We start from the raw sequence: 24,334 nt of genomic DNA on the forward strand, positions 1-24,334 counted from the left end.
TGTCCATGCACCGACATACAGTATGCTGCATTACTAAGAACAAAGAGCTGTTGATCACTTGAAACATCTATTCCTGAAGTTCAGACAGTGTTTCTAATTCTAATCATGCTGAAAAACCTGGAAACTAAAAGTCCTTGAAAATATTGGGCAGTAAGGAGTTTTGCTGGAAATCTTGGCCCTACATATACTAACCCTGTCATGGCAATGTAGATGGTTTCTTTCTTTATCGCTTATTGCTTTATTCACTTATTTATTCATTCATTCATTCATTCATTCATTTTGGAGAGACCAGCCAGATGACAAACTGTGTCTCATTCACATGCCACATACAAAAGGTATACAGCATCTACTGTATGCAAATATTCATACAATGATGTTTTTGCAAGCTGAAAAAACTGCTTCTTTATTGATCCCAATCTGGGAAATTGTTTTGTTGCAGTAGCATTGAACAAAAAACATACAGATGACCATAGAATTTATATTATATTTAAAAAAGTAAACAAAAAGTGTCAAAAAATACATACAGAAAAAGCAGCAGTGAATACAACATAAAACTAAATGTACATGTAAATATACTGTAAATATAAGTAAATGTTGTACAATATTGCAGTAGTGCAGATAGAAATGCATGCGAGGTTTGTACTTACAGGAGGTGCTACAATATTGTGCTAAGACATGTCAATTAGACTACGTAATTTTGGAAATCGAAACTTTATGTGGGTCCAGTTTACATCTGTGATTCCACAAAATCCTTTTGATTTGAATTTGGCAGTGAGGTTTACTACACATCTAACCCATCCCTTTTTAAAACAAGCACCACAAAAGTTATGATCGAGCAAAACAGGTTCATGATTCAAAATGGTAGTTTTACACGTGAAATTCTGTTTAGTGCATTACAAATTCAGAAAAAGACATGGTATGTCATGTAAATTGACTTAATGCTTTCCACCTTCTGCATTAGACATAATTGAATGTCTTATTTTAACATTTTAGGTTTTTTGGATGTTGCACTGTCAGGCAGTTGCACAAGATTTACAGTTCCTGGTTGGACTGGACAGCATGTGAACATAAAGCACATCAACTCCTTCATTGTACTTAGTAAATCTTGATCATATGTTGTGCGGCCAGAAGTGATCATGAATATTTGGGTTATATTGCGGGTGCCAATGTGACAAAATATGAGGATGCTGATAAATGAATCAATAATCAGTCATTATCTATGACAATGATAACATGAATGGGAGCTTGTGTGTGTCAGCGTGTGTGCACACCTGCATGCACATGCTGGTGTGGTCCACAGGACATGTGACCTCCCTTCCACTTCCTTGTCTTGTCCTCCAGTCACCACTAGGCAGTGTAAGAGGGTATCTACCTGTGTGATGGCTAAACCCAGAGCTGTCCCCAAGTGTTTCACATGTAAGATGCATGCACCGCACGTGTGTGTGTGTGTGTGTGTGTGTGTGTGTGTGTGTGTGTGTGTGTGTGTGTGTGTGTGTGTGTGAGAGAGAGAGAGAGAGAGAGAGAGTGTGTGTGTGTGTGTGTGTGTGTGTGTGTGTGTGTGTGTGTGTGTGTGTGTGTGTGTGTGTGTGTGTGTGTGTGTGAGAGAGAGAGAGAGAGTGTGTGTGTTTGTGTGTGTGTGTGTGTGTGTGTGTGTGTGTGTGTGTGTGTGTGTGTGTGTGTGTGTGTGTGTGTGTTTCCTGCTCTGCCTGGAGTGTTTTACTGTTGGTAGATTAGAGAAGCAGTTATCTGTGGGCTCCTCTGGGGGTGTAGTATGAATATTTTTTAAAAGCATGCTTGGTTACAGTTACATAACCAGCTGTTTGACCCTGTTACCCCATAATCCAGCCGTGAAGTATGCTCGGGACACACTGCTTTCATCCAAGGTGTTTTCTTCTCCCTGGTGGTTGGAGGGGAGAGAACAGTCATCTGCAATATAACGCTCTGAATGTTAGAAGTTTGATTTTTACAGTATTATACATAAGTCTTCCTTCAACATTTGACATTTGCCTCTTAAAATGTCAGATGTGCTGCTTGTAAACCCAGGTGAGCCCATGGCAGTCTGTGTCTAACCATAGCTGGATAGGCAGGGTGGTGGAGGTTTGAAGGATACAGCTGGTTGGCTTTCATCATGGAGGGGTGTGTTTGTTCATTGTTGATACAAGTTGCCCAAACCATCAGAAAAGATCTGCACAGGATCAGTTTCAGCCCGGGCTCACAAAATTTTGTGTCATGAATGCAACTGCTTGAAATGCAAATACCATGTTGGAGGAGATTCTGTTTCCCCACCATGAAAGGATTATATGGAAAGGCTTTACTACAAACAGGCAGTAGACATTTATAGTGAGTGCTTTTAGATGTAGGGCAGTCGCATTAAAGAACTTTTGAACACTAGGGTACAGAAAGACACTCGTCTCTGAGTCCGACCAGAAGTAAACACAGTAGAAAGCTGCCTGGATCGGCCATGTAACTAACTGAATGAGAACCTACATCCAGGTCAATTTGCAAGCTTTGTGTCTCTGCTACCGCTGTAGTGTTAGATCATAGCGGATTAAGAAAAATGTCTAACCATATGCTAGTGTTTATTGATTGTGGGTCAGGCAATGCAATGCCTCACATACAATATCCTTCTTATGCACTGTAATCAGCTTTGTCTTACTCACTGTAGGGGATGTGAAATTAAGTCTTCAGGATGCTGTTGGTTAATGCACTAAAACATTTATTTTTCATTCATAGTTTTTCTTTAAAAAAAAAAAGTTTAGTTTTTGATTACCTGTAGACATTTGTTTATTTGTTACAGTTCTTAATATTTAATTGTATTCTCAGCCATTGGCTGCTCTGCTCTTTGAATATCTGCATTGGCCATTGAAAAGCCCATAACTGTTGACTACTGTTACACAGCAGGGATCACTATCATCCATGGACACACCTAGATTTTCTGGCATCAGCACATCTGAATGAAAAACTAATGATCCATAAACAAACTGATCCATACATAGATATCTATGCACTTACCCATATTGGGTCTTCCAGCTGATTACTTTCTGTGTTTGATTTTGGGTCAGACTTGGAGACAAGTGCTGAAAATAATTTATATAAAAATCATGTTTATTTGGAAAGCTGTGAGGCTTTGATATGTATTCTTTTATGAGTCCTTGTTTCACTACATTTCTTCAACAGAGGAGATGAGTGTGAAGTTAGAAGTTAGAGTCACACTGGCCATCTCAATGGGAGATATGGCAGACTGAAACATAGTGGAATTTTCCTTTAAAGCATCTAAATAAAGTACGTGTACGTGGCCACTGTGGTTTTATGGTGGCCCCTAAGGACAAAATATATACAAAACCAAAATTACAAACATTAAGGAAATGTTCTCCAAACCCAGAAATGCTACAAATTATGAAACACATACAAAAGAGGACTTTCCACTGAAATCGTCACCAAAACCAACACCAACAGAGAAAATTAGACATGCATTTTCATATGGAGCCCAACCGAAAAAGAAACAAAATGGATTCACTAATCACTGAGATGTGACCTGACCGTGTCATGTGATGAACACAGCATTGTAGTAAGAGCAGATGATGGTTTGCCCATATCATGGTGGTGCGTGATGGTAGTCACATTCACCCTCTACGAGTAATTTGCATTTCATCCTTTGGGTTCATGTGACAAAATTTTTGATGTTGTTTTGTCAGTGTGTCTGTGTTTGACGTCAAATCTGACTATCAGTCAGAAGTAACTATACTTACTCATGGTGTGTAACAGTGTGCTGTGTGTCTGACATTCTTGAAAGGTGGGAAAATGTTTTGGTAAGTATGAAGTCATATTGGTGTCTGTAACTGTGAAATGCTGTACTATGAAATAATGTTGGGCATAATTGTGTACTGGGTACAGGAACAAAGCAGCTCATATTTGCCTTTTTAAAGACTCCAATATATAAATGTACTCTAGAATGCTTCAAAATTGATAATCACTTTACCATGAACTAATCTGAAACATCCATTCTACTCAGATTTTATCAATCTTCGCTATTTAAGGGAGGAGACTTTTTATTTTTAATTTCCAACCTGAACATTTGTAGATTTGGCCATCATTTCTATCATCGACAAACATTTTACCAGACTCTCCTGAAAGGCCTATAAAAGGCCTATGTTTAACTGATATAGACTTCAAACAGTGATCTGAATTATGACCGTTGTCTGTCAGAAGCAAAGACAGAAGGAGCGTGATGTTATAGATGGGCAAACCCTTGGATTAATGGGTCCTGCTGACAGGGCTGTCCAATCACAAAACACTCATGGGTCCTTTTACAAGGCAATGAGGATCAGTGGGGACGATTTGTTGCATTTTACTCACCAGCTTCATGTCTGACATTTACAGTGTGCACATGGGACAACCATAGGAGTCAAACCTTATGCGCTAACAAGTTGCATGTATTAATACATACAGCTTGCTACGAGAGCCTCTCTGTTCTCAGATGTAAAGATGGTGAGTTATCATGAATGATGAGAATGATGGCTAAAAAAACCAAACAAATAAAAAGTAATGTGCTCTTCTATTGTATCACATGCTTTTGTGCTTACTGTACAGACTAACCCTCAACACAGTGAAGACACATCCAATGGCAGACCAAATGTTGGCTATCAGATTGAGCTGCTTTGTCTTGAAATAATGCCCAACAAGTATAACAAGGTATACTGTGTATGGAGAGGGGCTGGTGGCTGGTTGTGCAACAGAGATGACACTGATGACATGACAATTAAAATCTTGTTTAGCATCCCCGGTGCCAGAGTCTGAGCAGGGTTAGGGTGATCTTATTTGCATGTCATCCCCACATTTCCTGTCAGCAAAGTGCAATAGAGTCACTTTACCTATTAAAGGCAGAAAAATCCCCCCAAAAATACTTAAAAACAAAACAAAGCAAAAGTGAGAATTATAGCCTTCATGCTCATAATGACAACATGCCGATGTTTAACTGGTTGTATTCACCGTGGTCCCAATGTTAGTTTGGCATGCTAACACTAATCCAAAGTACAGCTGAGGCAGATAGGAAAGTAGTTAGTTTTGTCAACATCATAGCAATGGCAATGTTAGCAAAGTATTGGACGAATTAAAATTTTGACCTGAGGATGGCAAACAGCAACATTACAAGAATACATCCCAAGGAGAACATCCTGAACAGTCAGGAGATCACTAAAGTCATTGGGATTCATCGTCTGGAGACCATAGAAGTCTGTAGCAAAAGTCCTGTCAGTCCAAGCAATAGTGATATTTCAAACCAGACCAAAGTGGTGGACCAACTGATCCTGCTCTTAGACTATGACAAAGGAAGGGAAATACCTGAAGTTGTATCGAGAAATCAAGCAAGAAATGACTAAATGTACGAAATGATCAATCAGTAGTGTTTGTGAGTGGATGTCTGAATGTGTAGTGTTGTATGGTGTACATGTATGTGCCCACATGTTCCTAAAGCAGGTCACAGTGTTTAGATTGCTGAATAAGTTTTCCAACTTCCAGGCATAAATTTGTTTCAGTTCTGTGCAGCATGAAAATCAGATGATTAAACACTTGAAATATGACTGACTTTGTTGATGTATAGATAGCTCAGATAGCTGCCTCTGTGTTGGATCTTTTTTAATTAGCATTTCAAATTGTCTGCTGCTTGTCATGTTTGCAGTTACAGCCACAAGTTGCAAACATTATTTAGGATGCCACTGAAGATTGTGTTCTGCCTTTTCAGCATAGCGAAATTACAGATTTTAATTTAAGCTGAAGTGAATCTGAGTTTCGAGTAGTGCTGTCAAAAATATCGCGTTATTAACACGTTAACGCAAATCACTTTTAACAGCGTCATTTTTTTTTGCGAGATTAGCGCTCTTTGTGACCTAGTGAACTTGTAGTTTTTTAGAAGCTGTGGCCACTGCTAGTAACGTAAGGAAAACTACAGGATCTGGTAGTAAATCGGAAACAAAATAATAGGCACGCCCCACTCACGTGTTTGGTCTCGCCTGCTCGCTAGCTGTAAAAGAGTAGGCTACCAGTTTGTGTGGATGTCAAGTGCAAAACGTCGAATTGGATGCGAACAATATTCTGAATGTTAAGTTTAATTTCAAAAAGTTGCCAGATGGGTCGACTGACAAGATCAAAGTTATTTGTGTGTATTGTTGGTGTGAACTGAATTATCACCGTAGCACATCCAGTCTGAAATACCACTTGATGGCCAAACACACGGCTAATGCAAATTCTCCGCTGCCTCCTTGTCAAAACCAGGCGACAATGAATGGCTTTCGACAGAGGCAGATGGATGCTATTATGTTCAAAGAAAACTTAAGAAACTAAACTTAAGCCATGGTTTAACTGTACTATAGCCTGAGTCCTAGTTTACAATGATGTGCACTTTGTAACTTTATTTTGTATCACCCTGTTTTGATCCCTTAGAAAGGGTTGTTGAAGGGGCTTTTTTGTAACCAAGTATTTATTTTTTTTGTCATCTGTTTATTGACAGTGTTAAATTGTGTGAGATTTGATTCATTCAAATGTGAATGACTGCTCAAAGTGAGAATGTTAGTGTGAAATATAACACTACACGTTGTTGATTTCAATTAAAAAACATTTGCACAAAGCAAGCCTGTCCACTTTTCCATGATGATAAGAGTATTAACTCAAGGGATATTTAGAATAGATAAAAATGTGTGATTAATTTGTGATTAATCACGAGTTGACAAGTTGACGAGTATGACATTCATGAGATTAATCGCGATGAAATATTTTAATCGATTGACAGCACTAGTTTAGAGTATTTAGATGTTTTTTTTAATTTCAAATGCTGAATGTATTTTAATTTGATCAGCAAATTCTGCAAGTGCACCTATTGGAGTCTCTGTATGTTCATTTACAAAGAGTATTAAAAAGTAATGGAAACTAGTAGATGGGGAATTTTGAAGTTGGGAAAAGCACATTAAAATGCTCTAACATTATGAGCATTAAAGCGCAATTTAGGTACTGAGTAATAAAACAGCAAAAACGCTGGTATGGTCCTTTGACATTAAAGTGGGGAGAAAGATGAGTGATAGAAGTGTACAAACTGTACTGACAGGACTGAATTCAGTTGTGCAGAGCATCTCTGATATGGACACAGAGGTCACCAGCCCATCCTTTGTATGCCTGTTTTCAAAAGTCAGACAAAGATCAGCACACTGTACTCATAGCTTCCAGCTAATTTACATTTGTCTGACTTTTGCACTCAGTTCATCTTTTGATCCAGCACCTGTAAGTTTTTGGGGTTTTTTTGTTTTTTTTTCTTCCATATACTGTGTTTGGCACTGGATTTGTTTTCACCTCACATTTTTGTCTCTCTGTCAGGCTACATCGAGGCTGTGGTTATCCCTGCAGGAGCGAGGAGGATCAAAGTTGTGGAGGACAAACCCTCTCATAGCTTTCTGGGTAATGATGCATGTGTTTTGCAGACTGTTGTCTGCTAACTTTCAGACATGCTCACAAACACAATACCATGTTTCTTTATGAACAATTGGCAGCTGCTGTCAATGTATAGTATTACAACAGTGTCTACACACAACTACTTTAGTACTGCTACTATGTATGATCCCATGTCTGTTTGTATGTTATCTGGATGGATGGATGGATGGATGGATGGATGGATGGATGGATGGATGGATGGATGGATGGATGGAAAACATGGTGGCTGGTTACTTTGTAATTTCTCCTGAAAAAGTACATATATATAACTCAATGACAAAAAAGGTTAATTCCAAAGATGCAAACTGAGAGATCACACATTATAAAACAACATGAAACCCTAGAACAATATGTGCTGTCAGTGTCTGACCTGCTCTAAAGCTGCATTTATTTATTGAGAGATGAAAAATAATGTCTTCATTGGTGTTAGTAAGATATTTACACTGACACTACCTCTGAGGAGGGGAGTAACTTTGACAGAAGTTCTGGTTCAGCTCATACCCTGCTTCAGGGGTCATGGTTTTGTGCGACTTCAGCTCAGCAGGTAAAAAACTCAAATGCATCAGGGTTTTTTTCATCTGGGTGATACCTTTGAATGCATGTTCTAATCTTCTGTGTTTCAATTCACATACCCGAAAACAAATGAAGCCACACCGACACACCTTCCATGTCTCACCTACAGCTCTCCATTGCTGACTAGGAATCTGAATTGTTTCCAAACAACTGATTTAAAGGACACAAGCAGGTATTCCTGCTCTGATGTTTCATTTCCGTTCACCATAGTGTGACTGACTCGCACAATCAGCTTGTTGTGCTAACCTCAGCACATGTTGCTAACATTACATACATTCCATGTAGGCTGCATGCAGCTGCGGGTACCAAACTGTGACCCCCATATTATTATGGTTCAGCACGAATACTCAAACCATTGCAGCCCTACCTCTGACTCACCCTCATTGAGACGTTTCAGAATTTCTTAGCAAAGTTAACCTTAAATCAAGTCTGCAGAAAGCTTAAGTGTTTAAGGGCAAGTTACCCTTTTACACTTGTATTTATTAAGACCAGGATAACATATAGGATAACTCTGGTTTATTACAGCATGGCTTGTATTTTTGTAGTTCTGCCTATTATTTCATGGATCACACACATAACTCATTGAGATTTGATTAGACAACAAACAGTCCATTGTTTTGTTTTTAACTAGATTCCTACTGGTGATGTCAAAAGACAGCTATGGTTTAGTACAATTTACTGTGAAGCCCACCTCCACACAGTCCAGCAGAGTGAAGTGTCCTGCTCTGGACATGTGGTGAGGCAGTTTTAACAAACTGACCAGAGCTGAAGCTGTTCTGACCACTCCAGAAATAGCTGTTGGTTTGATTTAGCCTTTAAGATATGAACATGAAAGTAAATAAGTGTGCTTTCCAAAATGTTTCCAAATTGCTCATAAACCAAACCTGCACCATAGATGTGGCTGTGTAGGTATTGCTCTATATACATAGGACAGAACTATTATAGTAATTATTATAGGATTGCTGTTACCATACAGCAGACAATGTGAACTTTCAACTGTGCTCTTCTCAAATTTCTGATATTTGATAAAATGACACCAGTATTAGTCAATTTCTGCCCTGATGAATCCAGTGTAAACATTAAAACTGTTCATGAGCTGAAAGTCCACAAACACACAGAAAATACACTGTGCTAACTTCAGTACCAGGTGGACAAGGCTAACCAGGAATTAACCTGTGGCATCCATTTAGTAGGAATTGGTCACACATAAAACTGGGAAGAATGGGTGTTCATTATCGTGTAAGACATAGGGTTTGTCTGTGAAAGTGTTACTCCTGAACTCCTGTGTCTTCCTCACAGCCCTGAAAGACTCCACCGAGAGGTCCATCAACAGCGACTGGAAGATTGAGCTTCCAGGAGAGTTTGAGCTGGCTGGGACCATCGTGCGATATGTTAGGAGGGGATTGTGGGAGAAGATGTCTGCCAAGGGACCCACTAAAACCCCCTTACACCTGATGGTAAACAATATGCACTCTGTTCTGTGTTATTATGTCACAACACACCCTGAATACAATGGCAGGACTGAAGCATCCTGCTGGTGGTGCTAATGCTTGTGAGACTGTTGACTGTATTTGTGCATGATGTTCGTTAAGGTGTAGGAGTGTTATCAATTTGATATTATTTAATTTAAAGAAGAACTGCCTGCTGGAGCCCTTTTCAGACATGCACCTCTTTACATTAATCTGAAGACAAATTAACATGATGGCCTCATGTCTGCATAAGCACCACGGTCACTTTAAGTAAAAGTCACAACTGCATTTCTGTATTAATAATCTTAGGAACCACTGTGAGAACCAGCGAGAGCAAATTTTAAGAGACTGAGGAGATTAATCCCCTCATAAATACATTAATGCCAGCTGCATGGATGAATATGAATATAAGTAAATATCTGGCAAAATTACTGTTAATTCATAAGTAGCTTGATAACAGGCCAAAGTAAACTGGGCTGTTGTCAAGTTTGTGTGCTTGTTGTGTATTGTTTGTGAGGGAAGAAGCATCCCTTTGTAATTCCATACTACTGTGAGTGTTTCTGTATTCTCAAAAACTCCAACAGGGTGCCACATCTCCTCTAGAGCTTATTGCTTCACATCAGTTTCAGGAGTGGTATTCTCCTACTTTCATTAATGTCATATCAATAATTTAAGCTTATTGCCTTCATAGTTTTGAACCAGGACTGTCAGTATTTGGACCAAACTGCTTGAAAAAATAAAATGCTCCAAATAAAGAAGGCGACACATACTGTTCCAGTGTGTCAGATAAATATTTAACGTTTAGGTAAAGATAAGCATGGGATCAGACTCTGTCTCAGTATGAAGGGACTCAGACTGGGATCAGGCCAAGAAGCAGGCTCTTTATTGTTTTTTGGAAATTTAATATATTATAGTTATATTTGAAGACATCAGTTTGTGCTGTGGGAACATCATCACCTATTTTCTGATATTTTATATCCAGAATACTTGGACTGTCCTCTTTAAGTTTCGGACTATTATTTGTTTCTTTTCAGAAATATATATATCTTAAACAAAAAGTTCATGAAGAGGAAATCCACTTTCTGATCTAATACTATATATCTTACACTTCATGCTCACACAAGACCACACACAACCACCCCGTGCAGAGCTGGAGACATGGCTGAACACTTGATTACACTATTGGGCATAGTTGTAAGGCAGTGATCTGGGCTGTAATGGAAGCTAATGAATCTCATGTCAGGGATGTCCATTTATGACGATGTCGTCTTCAGTGTATTTTATATCTGTGAGGGACACCGAGCTCACTATTCATAAAAAACTACATATCATGGATTTTAACAGTGCAAAACTTTTTACATATCTGCATATTATCAGGTCTTTTGAGTCCTAATAAAACCTGTTTTCTCTTCAAATTTGACTCCTCAAAAACTGAATAGAATCAAGTGTATTTTTCTTGACATTATGAATTTATCATCCTTATTCTGTCTGGCTTCAGGATACACTCCCATCGAGAAAGTTCTTAGACAGTTGGTTTTTGTCCTGGAAACAGTTTAAAATAGCTTAACTGCACTGGCAGATTTTTTGATTGATGAGAAGATTTTAAATGATTTTCAGTTCATATTATTCTGTTGTTACTATTCCAGCAGCACTAGCACAGTTTATACTTACAGTCCTACCCATGCGGTCTGACAGCATTTTAAAAAACAGTTGTAAATCTCAGTGCAATTCTCATGTGACATACAATGTATATCTAGAGAAAGTTATTGGTCACTCTAATCATTTGTCAGGTACTTGCTGGCCTTTGTGTCATGATTACACTCTAAGAAATGCTGGACATCATCTGAACATTTTGTTCACGTCACTCATCCAGAGCAGAATGTACAGCACTATGAAGCACTTTAAACTTCATAAGGCATTACCATATTATTTTTTAAATTTGTACATCTGTGTGTGTCAGAGTCTGGCTCTAAGTCTTAGCTGTGAGTCCCTTCTGTGTGATTCTCATGTTCCTTCAGCTGAAACTTTGTATTTTATTAGCTTCTTCCACACTGGACACGACTTTGGCAAGACGCTCACACATGTCTCCTCTGTGCCTACAAATGAAGTTACAGGTTAAAGAGTTTCAGATCCACTATCTTTAACTGTCACCATCTGTCCTTCTTTCAGCACCTACATATATCTGCCTCTCCTACCTGCATTACCCCTTTTTACTCAAACAAATAAATGCAGCAAAATCAAATGAACAAATACACTCAAACTGCACTGCCAGAGGCAAACAGATGCAGCAAAGCTCTGAATCACACAATACGCCCAATACCAGCTTTCAGAAATACACACAAGCACATGTCAGTTACTCACCCACTATCACTCTCAAAGACCATCACTCCATCACAATCAACACTCGATCACGCTTTCACTATCTACATCTATCTGTCACTGTTTTGCTGAGTTTGCTATCCAAACTCCTAAAAAACCCACAAAATTGGTGTGTGAATCACACTTCTATAGATATTCAGAAGAACTGACAGTTGAGTCTGGATGAATGAGTGTGCTGAATCGTATCGTAGTGACGAGAGAGATAAATGTAACCTTTGATTTAAGACATGATTGATTCATTAAAAGTGAATCTGGGCATATCATACTTTTCCATTGCTGACAGCTCCACACACTCAAATTGATCAGAGTATTAACTATATATGATACAGCTATAGGACTGATTGTTTTATTGATGTTTGCTATGTTTTGTCAGGCAGTGCTTCTCTTTACTTTAAGCTTCTTTCCACCGTGTACCCAGGTGCTGCTCTTTCATGACCAGAGCTATGGAATCCACTACGAGTACACCGTGTCTCTGAACACCACTCAGGACAGGAGCAGTGAGGAGCAGAAGGAGCCAGAGTATCTCTACATCTGGACACACAGCAGCTGGCAGGACTGCACTGTCCAGTGTGGAGGAGGTAACACACCACAGTACACACTGCTACAGTCCAATCATGTTACAGGTTAGAGCAGTTAAAAGATGTTTTCAGAAATGCAGTCTGGTTTATTTCCCTTTGAACTGCCTCTGCCCAGGTTTCTGCCATATGTGCTGATGCTTTTTGGAATTTGATCCTTGTTGTCTTAGAGAGACCAGATGGGTCAGGTGCCATTAGACACTGTATGTGATGTTGGCTTTACAAAAACACTTGGTTTGACCTGAGCTGACAAAACATGTAACAGTGTTCAGAGCCAAAATCTCTTTGTTATTCCTGAGAGAGAAATTTGTTTGGCAACTGTCAAGTAAAGCAAACTAACTGCTGACTTAAATGATATTGGAGATAAAATAAATTTAACATGAAATACTATAAAAATATAACAATTAAACAAGGTGAGAACAAAGAAGCCTTGTTCCTACTACAGTTTCTGCTGTGTGTGTGTGTGTGTGTGTGTGTGTGTGTGTGTGTGTGTGTGTGTGTGTGTGTGTGTGTGTGTGTGTGTGTGGTGTCTGAACATTCCCGACAAATAAATCCCAATCCCAATTAATTACTTTATTATTAAAATGTGGACTTACCAAACACTGTCAATATTTTTGAAGCCTCAGATCAATCAATCAGAATCAAGGTTAAATTAACCATGTTTGCCTCGTCTAAGGATCAAGGGATCACGTTAGTAACCTCATAGGATATGGACTTCATAATTACCAGGTCTGGTTGTCATTATTATCAAATAAAGATCCAAATCCAACACATATCCAAAGGTTCTTGCTAAGTAGAAGCACTGGCTTCCCTGTGAATTGAATTGCGTGTTTAGAGAACCTGATCAGTTTGATACTGTGTGTGCTCTGGATCTGCATGGGATCTCAAGCAGAAAGATAAACTCTAATCCACCGTTTAGAAGAAATAATAATAATTAGAAAACTGAGTCCTAATTACAAGACAACCAGTATTTTTTTCTTCATCTGTACATGGTGCTGTGTTGTATCATGACCTGTGCAGCGTGATCTGTATTACTGACAGAAAAAACTATTTGTCAAAAGGAAAAACAAATATATGCAAAACAGTAGTTACAAATTCATCAGGTGTCCCTCATGACAGTCACTCATGAGTGAAAACTGGTAAAAACATGACACAAAGTGCTTACAGTGAAGGCTGCATCAACAACTTTATTGCACATATTTCCGTGCATTTGAATCATTATGGCAACATTAAGTGGCTTCATCTGGCATCACTACAATACTTCAGTCATTATGACTGATTTGTTTATGAAAGAGCTCAAGTGTCCTCTAAAGGCTTATTAACGTACAATCCACTCAAAAAATCATGTGGCAGCAACTCAATCAAAAAAGATGGTCAAGAATGTTCAAGAGGCTGAGACCACACATCAGAATGGTGGAGAAATGGACCGTGGATGATTGCAGTGTAATGATTGCTGTTGCCAGACGATGTGGTTTGACTCTCTCAGAAACTGTGGATTCTTCTGGGAGTTTCACACAAAATAGCGTCTGGAGAATGGTGACATTTCTGCTGTGATGTGCAGATGGAGGGTTAGAATCCAGCATAAACCACATCCATGGATGCATCTCGCTCTGTGTCAGTGGTTCACACGCTTTCTGGTGCTGTGAATTTCTGAGCTCACATTAGGCCCTTTAATACCAATTTAGCATAGTTAAAAAGACTCAACCAACATGACAATGTGGCCTCAACAAAGACCAGATATCAATCTAGTCTAGCACCTGTGGAATGAGGTACAACAGGTGCAGTTTACAGACAGATCTAAAGCAACTGTGTGAGGCTGTCATGTCAGCATGGACCAGGACATCCAAGGAATGTTTCAGAAACCATGCCATGAAGAATTCAGCCTGTGTGGGTCACAGATCTGGTGCAAGCTCGTAGTAGTAAAAAGGTAAAAGATTAAATTAAGGAAAAGAAAGCTGATTTAAGGAGAGGCTGCTGGGGGGTTGAGGAGGGTAGGATAACAGGGAGTTTGGACAAAGAGACATGCCAGTTGCTAATCCAAGCTGATCATCAACAGCATATTAGACAGAGCAGGCTTCCCTCTGTGTTTCTCTGTATCTGTCTCTCATGCCCCCCCCCCCCCCCCCCACACACACACACACACGCAAACACAGACACACACACACAGGGCATAGGGCAATCCTAATTGTCAGACACCCCACTGCTGGTTTCCTGAGCAGCTCATCTTATCCTCTTATTGCTCTGTAATATTGGTATCCAGCGCTCAAAATATTTCAAATTACATGTGAGAAGAGCACTTTGAAGTTGCAGTTGACTGCTTTCATCCAGGAGGCGAGGTCAGGTGCTCCTGGATTAGCAGTCAGTGGAGCAGCCGGGGGTAAGCCCACCACTGCTCAGTTTATCTCTTTTTAATGGTGGATTAGAGTTTATCTATCTGCTTGAGATCCCATGTAAATGTATGGTTTGACATCATTTTAAGCCACTTTTCCACCCAAAGTACCCAGAACTTTTAGTCCCAGGAGTTACTTTTAAAAAAACTAAAAGGATCATTCAGCATCGCTGTCTGCGTAGAGCTGTGAATATTTGGCAAATTATGTATGAGTATTATGTATTAAGCATGAAAAGTGACAGCTGTTATATCGTTTGTGCACATCACTGTAAAACAATGATGTAGCAAATTGAAGGGGTGCCGGAACTAATCTCAGCTGACACTGACCTGCAGGTTTGAACCCAGAGCCTTCTTGCAGTGAGGTGACAGTTCTAACCACTTTGAGGTGAAAGGAGTTGTTAGGTGGAGCATCCCTTTAGATTCTCTTGACATTATGCTGAAAAGCTTTTCATGCTCCAGTAGGGCAACATCATTACAAAACAACCATAATTTCATAATCTAGTCACACCTCTGTTTCTAGATCACTGCAAATCCCAAACGTTCGTACTCAGGGCCCCATAGACGACATACTACAAAATCTAGAATATGGTTTTCCAAAAAAAAAAAAAAAAGGGACTTACCTTGCCCTCCTGAACCCAACCATCCAGTGAATTACATCAGAACCTGAGGCTAGTGACAATGACACAGTAAGTCAGTTAATTATAGGTACAAACTCAAAGGGCTGACTGCCGTAATCTGTTTTCTCTGGACATGTTCCAGAACTCCTCAGAACAGATGGAGTGCTGACCTGTGTGTGTGTGTGTGTGTGTGTGTGTGTGTGTGTGTGTGTGTGTGTGTGTGTCTGTGTGTTTGCGTGTGTCTGTGTGTGCAGGTGAGAGGAGGACAGTAGTTTCCTGTATGAGGATAGCCAATAAAACCATGGAGGTGGTCAATAATAGCTACTGTCAACCTGAGAACCGACCACACCCCCAAATACGACCCTGCAACTCTCACCCCTGCCAGTACCGGTGAGACACACACACACACACACACACACACACACACACACACGCTGACTTGTCTTTAGACATGCTGCAAATGAAAATAATTAAACTGAGTATTCTGTAAAACTATTAGCACATTTAGTTTTTTAACAATCCACCTAAACAGTGTTAGTTATTTTAATAGTTATTTTCAGAATACGTGCCTTGATATAAAAGTTGTCTTGATAGGGTTAATCAGATTGTTATGCTTTTATAATGTTATTTCTCGATGAATGTAAATCCTCATCATCGCACATTTCCCTTTGTTTAGGAATGTGCTCTCTAATCATTTCTTTATTCTTCACACTAAGCTGGTAAATTTTGTAAACGCATCTTGTCTAAATCTGCACCAAATCTGCATTTTTCTCACTCAAAATGAAGGTTTATCGAAACAGTCTCTTGGTGTAAAACAGAGCTTTTGCTCACTGATGATGTAAGCTGCCTGGTGAGAGTTCAGGGCTGTGTGGCGGTAAAGTTAAGAGGAGCTTTCTGCCACCTCAGACCTTCTCTGTGATCACTCATTTCAAATGTAAATATAACATATAGCAATACACTTCATAGCTATTGTTAATAATCCATAATCATAAAATAATGATTTTATTTGCACCCCAGTGCAGCAACATGGAAATGACTGCTGGTCAACAGCTAGTATTTATGAGCTTTATCACTATTTCATACTCACACTAACTACTGTGAATTTGTCTGTATTACATCACAGTGAGAGTGATGGCAGAGCAGGAGGGGACTGAACAGAGCTTTAACAGGCTGATTTTCAGCAGAGTAACCGGCTGTGTCTGTCAGTGGCGTAGCCACATAAGGGCCAATGTAGGACAGTGCCACTATGATTGATAGCTGGCCCACCCTATCAGAAGTACCCGACATGAACTTGAAAGGATGTTGCATTAGGGAATGAGTTTGCGTCCCTGGTAGAAGTGATGGACAGCTGTCCACCAGACATTTTCCCGGGTGTCGACAAACTGTTGAGTCATGATAATGCTCGCCACAACCTCATGCACATGCTCTCTCTCTCCCACCCTCCCCACTTGTTTTTTAGGGACAGTTGCTGTAGGCCTACACAGCAAATTCGGAAGTGTTAATTCAACTCCTAGGGAGTTAAATTCAACACTTTGAAAGTGTCCACTCTAAATTGAGTTAAAATAACACTTTTGGAAGTGTTAAACAGTTAACACTGTGACAGAGTTGAAACAACACTCTCAATATTTGAAATTTAACACTCATCATTGTTGAATTTACCTAACACTAGTGTGTAGTGTCAAAAGTTAACACTATCATTGTGTTTTTTTTAACACTGAATAATGTTCAAATTATATTAACACTATGGAGAGTGTTGAATATAAAAATGTTTTATAGTTGATTTCATTTAAAAAAATACTACTGGGAGTCAGTTCATACTCCCAAATTTCACTCCCAAAAGCAATACATGCCACTTGAATTTACAAAGAAAACCACACAAGTTGCAGTTTTTTCACACATCTCATTAGAAAATTGTTTGTCGTAGGGTCTGTGATAAATCAACTCATTAATTGGAAAAACAGAAAATGAATCTGCTCTTTCATTGACACAGTATGCATTGAAATGATCATCAAAGTAAAGAGTGTCCACTCTGCAAGTCAAAGTAAAAGCTTGCTCATCCTGTATAATGATGTTGGTGACCTTTCTGAAAATAGGAACTTCCATATTTGTTCCAGTAAAAACAAACATACCAATCTGATATTCTGTTCCATAGTTCTTCACCCAATTAGTGGTTGACACTTCACAGTATGCATTTACATTAAAAATTAACTTAAAACCTCACTTCCCTCCAAGATCTCAATAATTTCTTTCTTCACCGGACCAAACTCAAATCTCTGAAAATCAAAATTCTCCCAGTGGTAAGCTGTCTCTGGTGTTGTTTCACCAATGCTTTTGTCATATTTTTGAAATTTTTTCACCGATCTTTGAAAAAAATTATGTTTGGCCTCAAACCTCATGCATCATACGTGAAGGAGTGGACGTATGTTTCTTATACAAAGTGGCTAATGTAGCATGAAATGATGCTTTGGAATCAATCTTTTCTGTGAAAACAAAGATCTAAATAGCTTGTGGTGGTCCTTAATCAAGTGCTTCAAATAGTATGCCATACCATTAGTTACAAGATTTAAATAGCTTGTGGTGGTCCCTAATCAAGTGCTTTAAATAGTATGTCATACCATTAGTTACAATAGAAAAGACAGATTCTTATGGTTGACAAGGTGTTGAAAAACAAGTTTGAGTTCGTACTGTACAACACCTTCAAGTAAATCGTCCATTATGTCAACTGCTGCACAATGTTCTGTATGGATTTCTTTTGTACGAAAAATCATGCCAGGGTCATCTTCAGAAAAGACAGACTGTGACTCATCCTTACTTGTCAAACAAAATCCACAGAAATATGTAGCACAGAAGGACTCAACAAAACCAAACAGTCCATGTAAACCTAGGTTGGCACCTGTTACTTGTATAACAGAACAAGCAATGGTGAGTCCCAGAAAGGCACCTCAATTCCTTGTGTTTCAAGTATTTTAAGATCATCAACAAGAGGCTTTAGGATGGCATCAGATCCATAAGTCTTCAGGTCTTGTGAGTGAAAGAGTGCCACAACATGTATATTCATCAACACAGAATTATCTTTCGGGGGCAGGTTCCTCAAAATGAAGTAAATACAACCAAGTTTGTGAATCCCTTTCTTTGAACCTAAGGGATTTGCTGTCTCAAACTCATCAAAATAGAGTTGAATCTGTAGAGCATGTTTTTTCTGGGAAAACAAAATGTTACTGAAGTATGAACCATCATATATTTCTTTATAAATGCCTTCTTCTTGATGTTTGGCTTGCAAGAAACTTTCACATAATTCAGTGTTCTTGAACATAGACTTAAGAGTTCCCAGGATGGGTGTATACACAAATTTATCTGTTACAGGGACCTGACTGTAAACTCCTGTTGTTTGATCTCTGTGAACATCAAACCGCACCCCAAGAACATATTCAACAGGTTCAACAATTTCCTACTTTTCCTCAAAGAACTTCTGTCGTTTGACTCTTGTGTTTAACGTTGAGAAAGGATTTTCTAGTTGATCAAAACACTTTTCCACCTTCTTTTCCAAATCTGTGCCTTGAATTTGTGAAGTACAGCTGAGAACTGCCTCTCTTGCTTGCCTATGAATGTCATTTACAAGTTCCTCCATGGAACCTGTCTGTCAGGGTCCTAGGTTTGAAAAAAGTAGGTCATTTTGCCAAAAATCTGCCCGACACTTCCTCTCCAAACATCATGGTGAAGTCTTGGTCAATCCATAGAAGAACACGCATTTTTATACTTATGCAACTTCAAAGTGTATACCTTAAGTGACAATTCACTTAATTAAAAGAAGTTGTTGGGGACTTCCAGCATGCAATCGAGCAAGATGGCTGGCTGAGTCTGAAGTAAGTCCATGTCATATGAAGTATGAGTGGGGGAGCCAAGAGGAGGAACAAAAAGTTGCAAGAAACCCAGGACATGGTATATTCAACAAAAGAAGACGTGCGCGCTAGCATGGCTAAAGAGCATGGAGAAGACGAAATGGTGAATGAAGCGCTACAAGCGCTTTGAAAAACATCAGTGATCAGATAACCAACTGGAGAACAGAGATGAAATCTGACCTCTTAACATTCAAAGAAGAGCTGAAACGAGATATGAAAGCAGAGCTTGGCGAATTTAAACTAGAGATCAACCAGCAGCTAACAGCGGCTAAGCTAGCCACGCAGGAATAGAAAAAACAAATTGATGAGGCAGAGTCACAAATTGGAGATCTGGAAACATGGTCTGCTGTGGCGAATAGCGCACAACAGGCATTAAAAGAACAGAAAAAACTGGTTGATAAGGTGAATGACTTGGAATCGTGGTCCAGAAGAAATAACGCATATACGGAATCCCAGAGGGAGCAGAAGGCAACTCGGTTGGGCTGTTAGTGGAGAGTCTACTCCATGATAAAGAGCTGCTTACTGAGGGAACAACCAGCCAGATTCAACGGGCTCATCGCTCACTATAATTTAGATACAACCAGCCGAAACAGGAGCAACAAACACCTTACAAAGTTTGTAAATTATAGTTCTGAAGAAACTAGTTTGGTGGACATATGGAGATCATTACACCCCACACAAAAGGATTACACGCATTATTTTGTACCACACTCAGTACACACACGAATTGATTATTTTCTAGTGCAGAAGGAGCAATGCTATAGGGTGACCGACTGCAGAATTGGCACCTGTGACATCTTGGATCACAGTGCCATCTACCTAAATATTCAAGTAGAGATAAACAAGAGAAATACAGTATGACATCTGAATGTAGGGATACTTAATAATAAACTGATAGTCGGTGAAATTAAGTCAGATATCCGAACATATATCAAAGAAAATGATAACGGGGAAGTTAATCCATTGATACTGTGGGATGCACTGAAATCAGTAATTCGGGGAAAATTAATAGTGAAGACTGCTCATCATAAAAAATGTAGAATAGAAAGGTATAAACAATTGACACAAACAATGTCCAAAAGGAATGTGCCACACTGTCCCTAGGAAATATTGCCACAGCTGTACACAAAGAAGACCTCTACTTGACTAAGATCCTTCGAACAGCGGCAAGGAAGGCCATAACAAAAAACTGGCTCAAGTCTGACCGACCACAACATTCAGACTGGACAGGAATCATCCAGGAGATCTTTCTGATGGAAAAATTGACATATGCCTTAAGACTGAGGAAATTTGCCTTTTACAGAAAATGGGAAAAATGGATTAAAAATTTTTAAGCCCAACCACGATCTAGCTCCTCACATTGAGTGAACGATTTATTCCTTTACCTATTGTAAATGATTTTCTTTTTGCAATATATGTATATACATGTACGATTTTGTATGTGAATATATATATATATCACTTTTGCTCGGTTTGACCTGAACTGTGACCTCCGGCTCCCCACTGTTCATTGTTATGACATGTAAGTTCCATACAGTAATTGACCCATACACACTTTTTTGGTTGTTTGTTTGTTTTTGTACTTTAAAACTAATGAAAAACTAATAAAAATCTAAGTTACAAAAAAAAAAGTTGGAACAGGGGCCGTCTAACTCCAACAATGCCATGTGCCACAAGGAACTTCCACTTTGGATTGGGAACTCCCAAGGAATGGCTGGAAAAACCACCCTTTATCCATTGTGCCTTGTGCCATACGTGTCAATGCAGCACCTCTTCAAGTTACAGCAAATTACGAACAAAAAGGAATTGCATCTGGTTCTGAAGTGTGCTGCTGGAACTTTCAGCGGCAGGCTGGACTGACTGTCCGGTTTGTGGAATGAAGGCTGCCGTCCGGCTGGACAAGCACCTAGGGAATTTCCATCGGGACATCAATAGAGAGCGCTACAGTGAAATTGTCAGGAAAGCAAAGCAGAGAGCCACAGTCTGAGGTCGTCACCACTGCCATGGACGGGCTGCTCAGGACCACCAGCTCCTCACCCTATCCTGGACCACCCGGCATCTGGCCCAACTCCAGCCGGACACTGTGTCTTGGGAATTGAATTAACACCCGTTCCGCTGTTGCCCGTCGACGAGGGGCTCTGTTTTGGCATGTCTTCCTGCGACGCCATGCTGCTTGTTCTGGCCCTCGTCCTGTTGGCTGTAGCTCTCTTGACCGTGATGTACATTGTTCTTGTTCAACTTGAGTTGATACCACCTGCTGTGTGACTGTTGGGCTGTTGTCGTCTAATAAAGACACTTTTTTTTGTGAAAAAAAAAAAAAAAAAAAAAAAAATTAATAGAAGTTGTCTCTCTTACCAAGCCAGTGATGTCAAGGAATCGTGGGAAGACATCCAAGACTGTCGAAGAGCACTCCTGATCTTGAACCAGTGTTTGGCGGTACTGAAATGTGGCCCTCATCTCTTTGATTGCAGATTCATCAGTTCAATGTTTCAAAAAGGATATCGCTTCATGACATTGCTCACCAAGCAGTTGCTTATCAGTGCAAAGAGCCTCCCTCTTTCTCTTTTACAAACTTACATATCCATTGTCTGAGTATGGATCTCTGAGGCTGGGAAATAGAGAGATGATGCCCAAAGCATATTTACTTCGCACAGAGACAGGTGGGCTCCTCCTGAAAGATAAACACGACATTACTACTACAATTCCTTCAGTGTTTAAAAGATACAAATTTTACAGTTGTTAGCTTCATTGAGTTTTAGTCTCTCTTAGTTTTTGTATCATGTAAAGTAAAGTACAAATATGTACACTGAAGTCTTACCCATGAATTTCAACCATGTAGGGAGGGATGGGAATTGCTAAGATTCCGATTCCATTATCGATTTTGCTTATTGATCCTATTCCTTATCGATTCTCTTATCGATTCTCATTGGGTGAGGAATTAAGAGTACAGATGGGTTTGTTTGCATTAACTGTCTTTTATATTTTCATCTCTGCACAGAAAATATAACATATACAGTACGCACAAATGATGTGTGACGTAATCTCAGAACAAACCTAAAAAGTAGGTGAGCTACTTCTCAGAGTAGGAATGAATGAAGCAGAATTACACTGGTTAAAATAACAACATGCAACTCTGACCGAACTCAAATTTCTGATTTTCATTTGAACAGATATGCCGGATAAAATGCAACGAATGAACCTACTGAAATTCAGGGCCATCTACAGTGGCAAAAGGGTGCAAACCTTTCACCACAAATCTAGTGAACGCTCTGTGACATTCCTTTATCCTCATCTCGGTCATTTTACTCTTCCCTGCCTCAGTGAAAGGAGTGGATAGAGGTGCGCGAGACCTGCCGGTGCCCGCTGCAGCCTCTGAGCCAGAGTGTGAGCTGGCCTCTGGCTAACAATGTCACTCGAGAAGACTAAACCATAGCTAATTAATATGCGCACTCTGATGGCCTTAAGATTTTTCCAATAGAGAATATTTGGCTAACAGGACGCCCGTCTGCCCATGCTACATTAGTTTAGCTAGCTTTAATCTCTCACAAAAAAATCTACATTTATACATACACCGTGTTATCCAAACGTGTATACTTACGTTAAGCAAACTGTGTCTCATCAACACTCTTGTACAAAAGGGCAAAAGGAACATCAAAAAACAGCATAAAAAAAAAACAGCATACAACAATCATGCTAACCTTAACATTGGACTTAGCTTGTCACGATGTCAGCTATAGACAGGACAGACTACAGACTTACTATTGACACATATAAAATACTATTGCATAGAAGGTATTATTAAATTGACATGCTGTCTTTCATTTACTTACAGAAAGATACTCGGTAAAGCCGAAGCAAACGAAAACAAAGTCGCACTCTGCTAACCTCGCTGGGAGTCTTCCCGCTGTCAGGCAAACACATCACAAATACGTTGGAATTCTGGGAGCAACTCTGTTAAGTGTTGTTTTTAAAATCAACACTTAACAGATTTAACTCCCTGAATTAACACCAACTTTCTTGAGGAACTAACTCTTGCATAGTTGAATTAGACTAAACAAGTGTTGAATTAACATGGTATTTTTAACATACAACACCAACACTGGAAATGTAACACTTTTGATTTTGCTGTGTACTGCTTATATCGGAATTAAAAAAAAAAAGTAAAAAAAATAGTGGCCCACACTACTTTGCAAAAGTCCACCCTGTTGAAAAATCCTTTCTACGCCACTGGTGTCTGTAGCTGCTCAGTCACAGCTGATTGTGTGGCAGAAAAATTAAGAAGACAACTTTTTGTGGACTCTTTCTTTGTGGTCATACATTTTAAGTACAGCCAATCACACAACTGTTATCATCAACCTGGATTTATGTGTACCATTGTGACCATAAAACAATGATTTGTTCAGCGAGGCTGTCCCAGCCTCCATCATCTCTACATTCAGGCTCAAAGCGAATGGATTGCACATTATGAACTGTCTTTAAACATGGTGTTATTTTCGCAGGTGGGTGACAGGAGAGTGGGGATCCTGCTCTGTCACGTGTGGTAAAGGTCTTCAGCAGAGGGAGGTGGTTTGTGTTTACCACCTACAGAATGGCTCACTCATCCACACCAGGGACCTGTACTGCCAAGGAGCAAAACCTCCTCCCCTGCAGGGCTGTGAGGGCCGCCTCTGCCTCAGTATGTGGGAAGCATCAGAGTGGTCCAAGGTATGTCATACACACACTTTGCTGATGTCTGGGCCTTGTTTCCCATTGATAATTGATCTTAGAAGGGAAGAGTGTTTCTACAAATTTTACAAAATTTACAAATTCTCATGTTCTTGAAGGACATAGTGCTTGGTTCTTCCTGACAGTCTCAGAGATCCTCTTCGAGAGGGTAGTAGGTACTTCTTCATCCACCATCATTCCTAAAAGTGTCTTTGTAATGTGGCAGAGACAGTGCACAGATGCGACAGAATCT

The 24,334-nt window shown here is 39.6% G+C and overlaps 1 protein-coding gene across 1 annotated transcript in view; it reads left to right on the forward strand.

Moving 5' to 3' along the window:
• adamts17 (ADAM metallopeptidase with thrombospondin type 1 motif, 17) overlaps nucleotides 1-24,334 on the forward strand; it is a 121,371-nt gene that overhangs the window by 90,696 nt on the left and 6,341 nt on the right. Inside the window, exons 16-20 of the mRNA XM_070966639.1 lie at nucleotides 7,363-7,443; nucleotides 9,349-9,506; nucleotides 12,316-12,475; nucleotides 15,733-15,868; nucleotides 23,877-24,081. Of these exons, the coding sequence (XP_070822740.1) occupies nucleotides 7,363-7,443; nucleotides 9,349-9,506; nucleotides 12,316-12,475; nucleotides 15,733-15,868; nucleotides 23,877-24,081 (740 nt within the window). The remainder of the gene's footprint in view (nucleotides 1-7,362; nucleotides 7,444-9,348; nucleotides 9,507-12,315; nucleotides 12,476-15,732; nucleotides 15,869-23,876; nucleotides 24,082-24,334) is intronic.

The sequence above is a fragment of the Chaetodon trifascialis genome, chromosome 1 (genome assembly GCF_039877785.1).
Source record: "Chaetodon trifascialis isolate fChaTrf1 chromosome 1, fChaTrf1.hap1, whole genome shotgun sequence".
NCBI classification, from domain to species: domain Eukaryota; kingdom Metazoa; phylum Chordata; class Actinopteri; order Chaetodontiformes; family Chaetodontidae; genus Chaetodon; species Chaetodon trifascialis.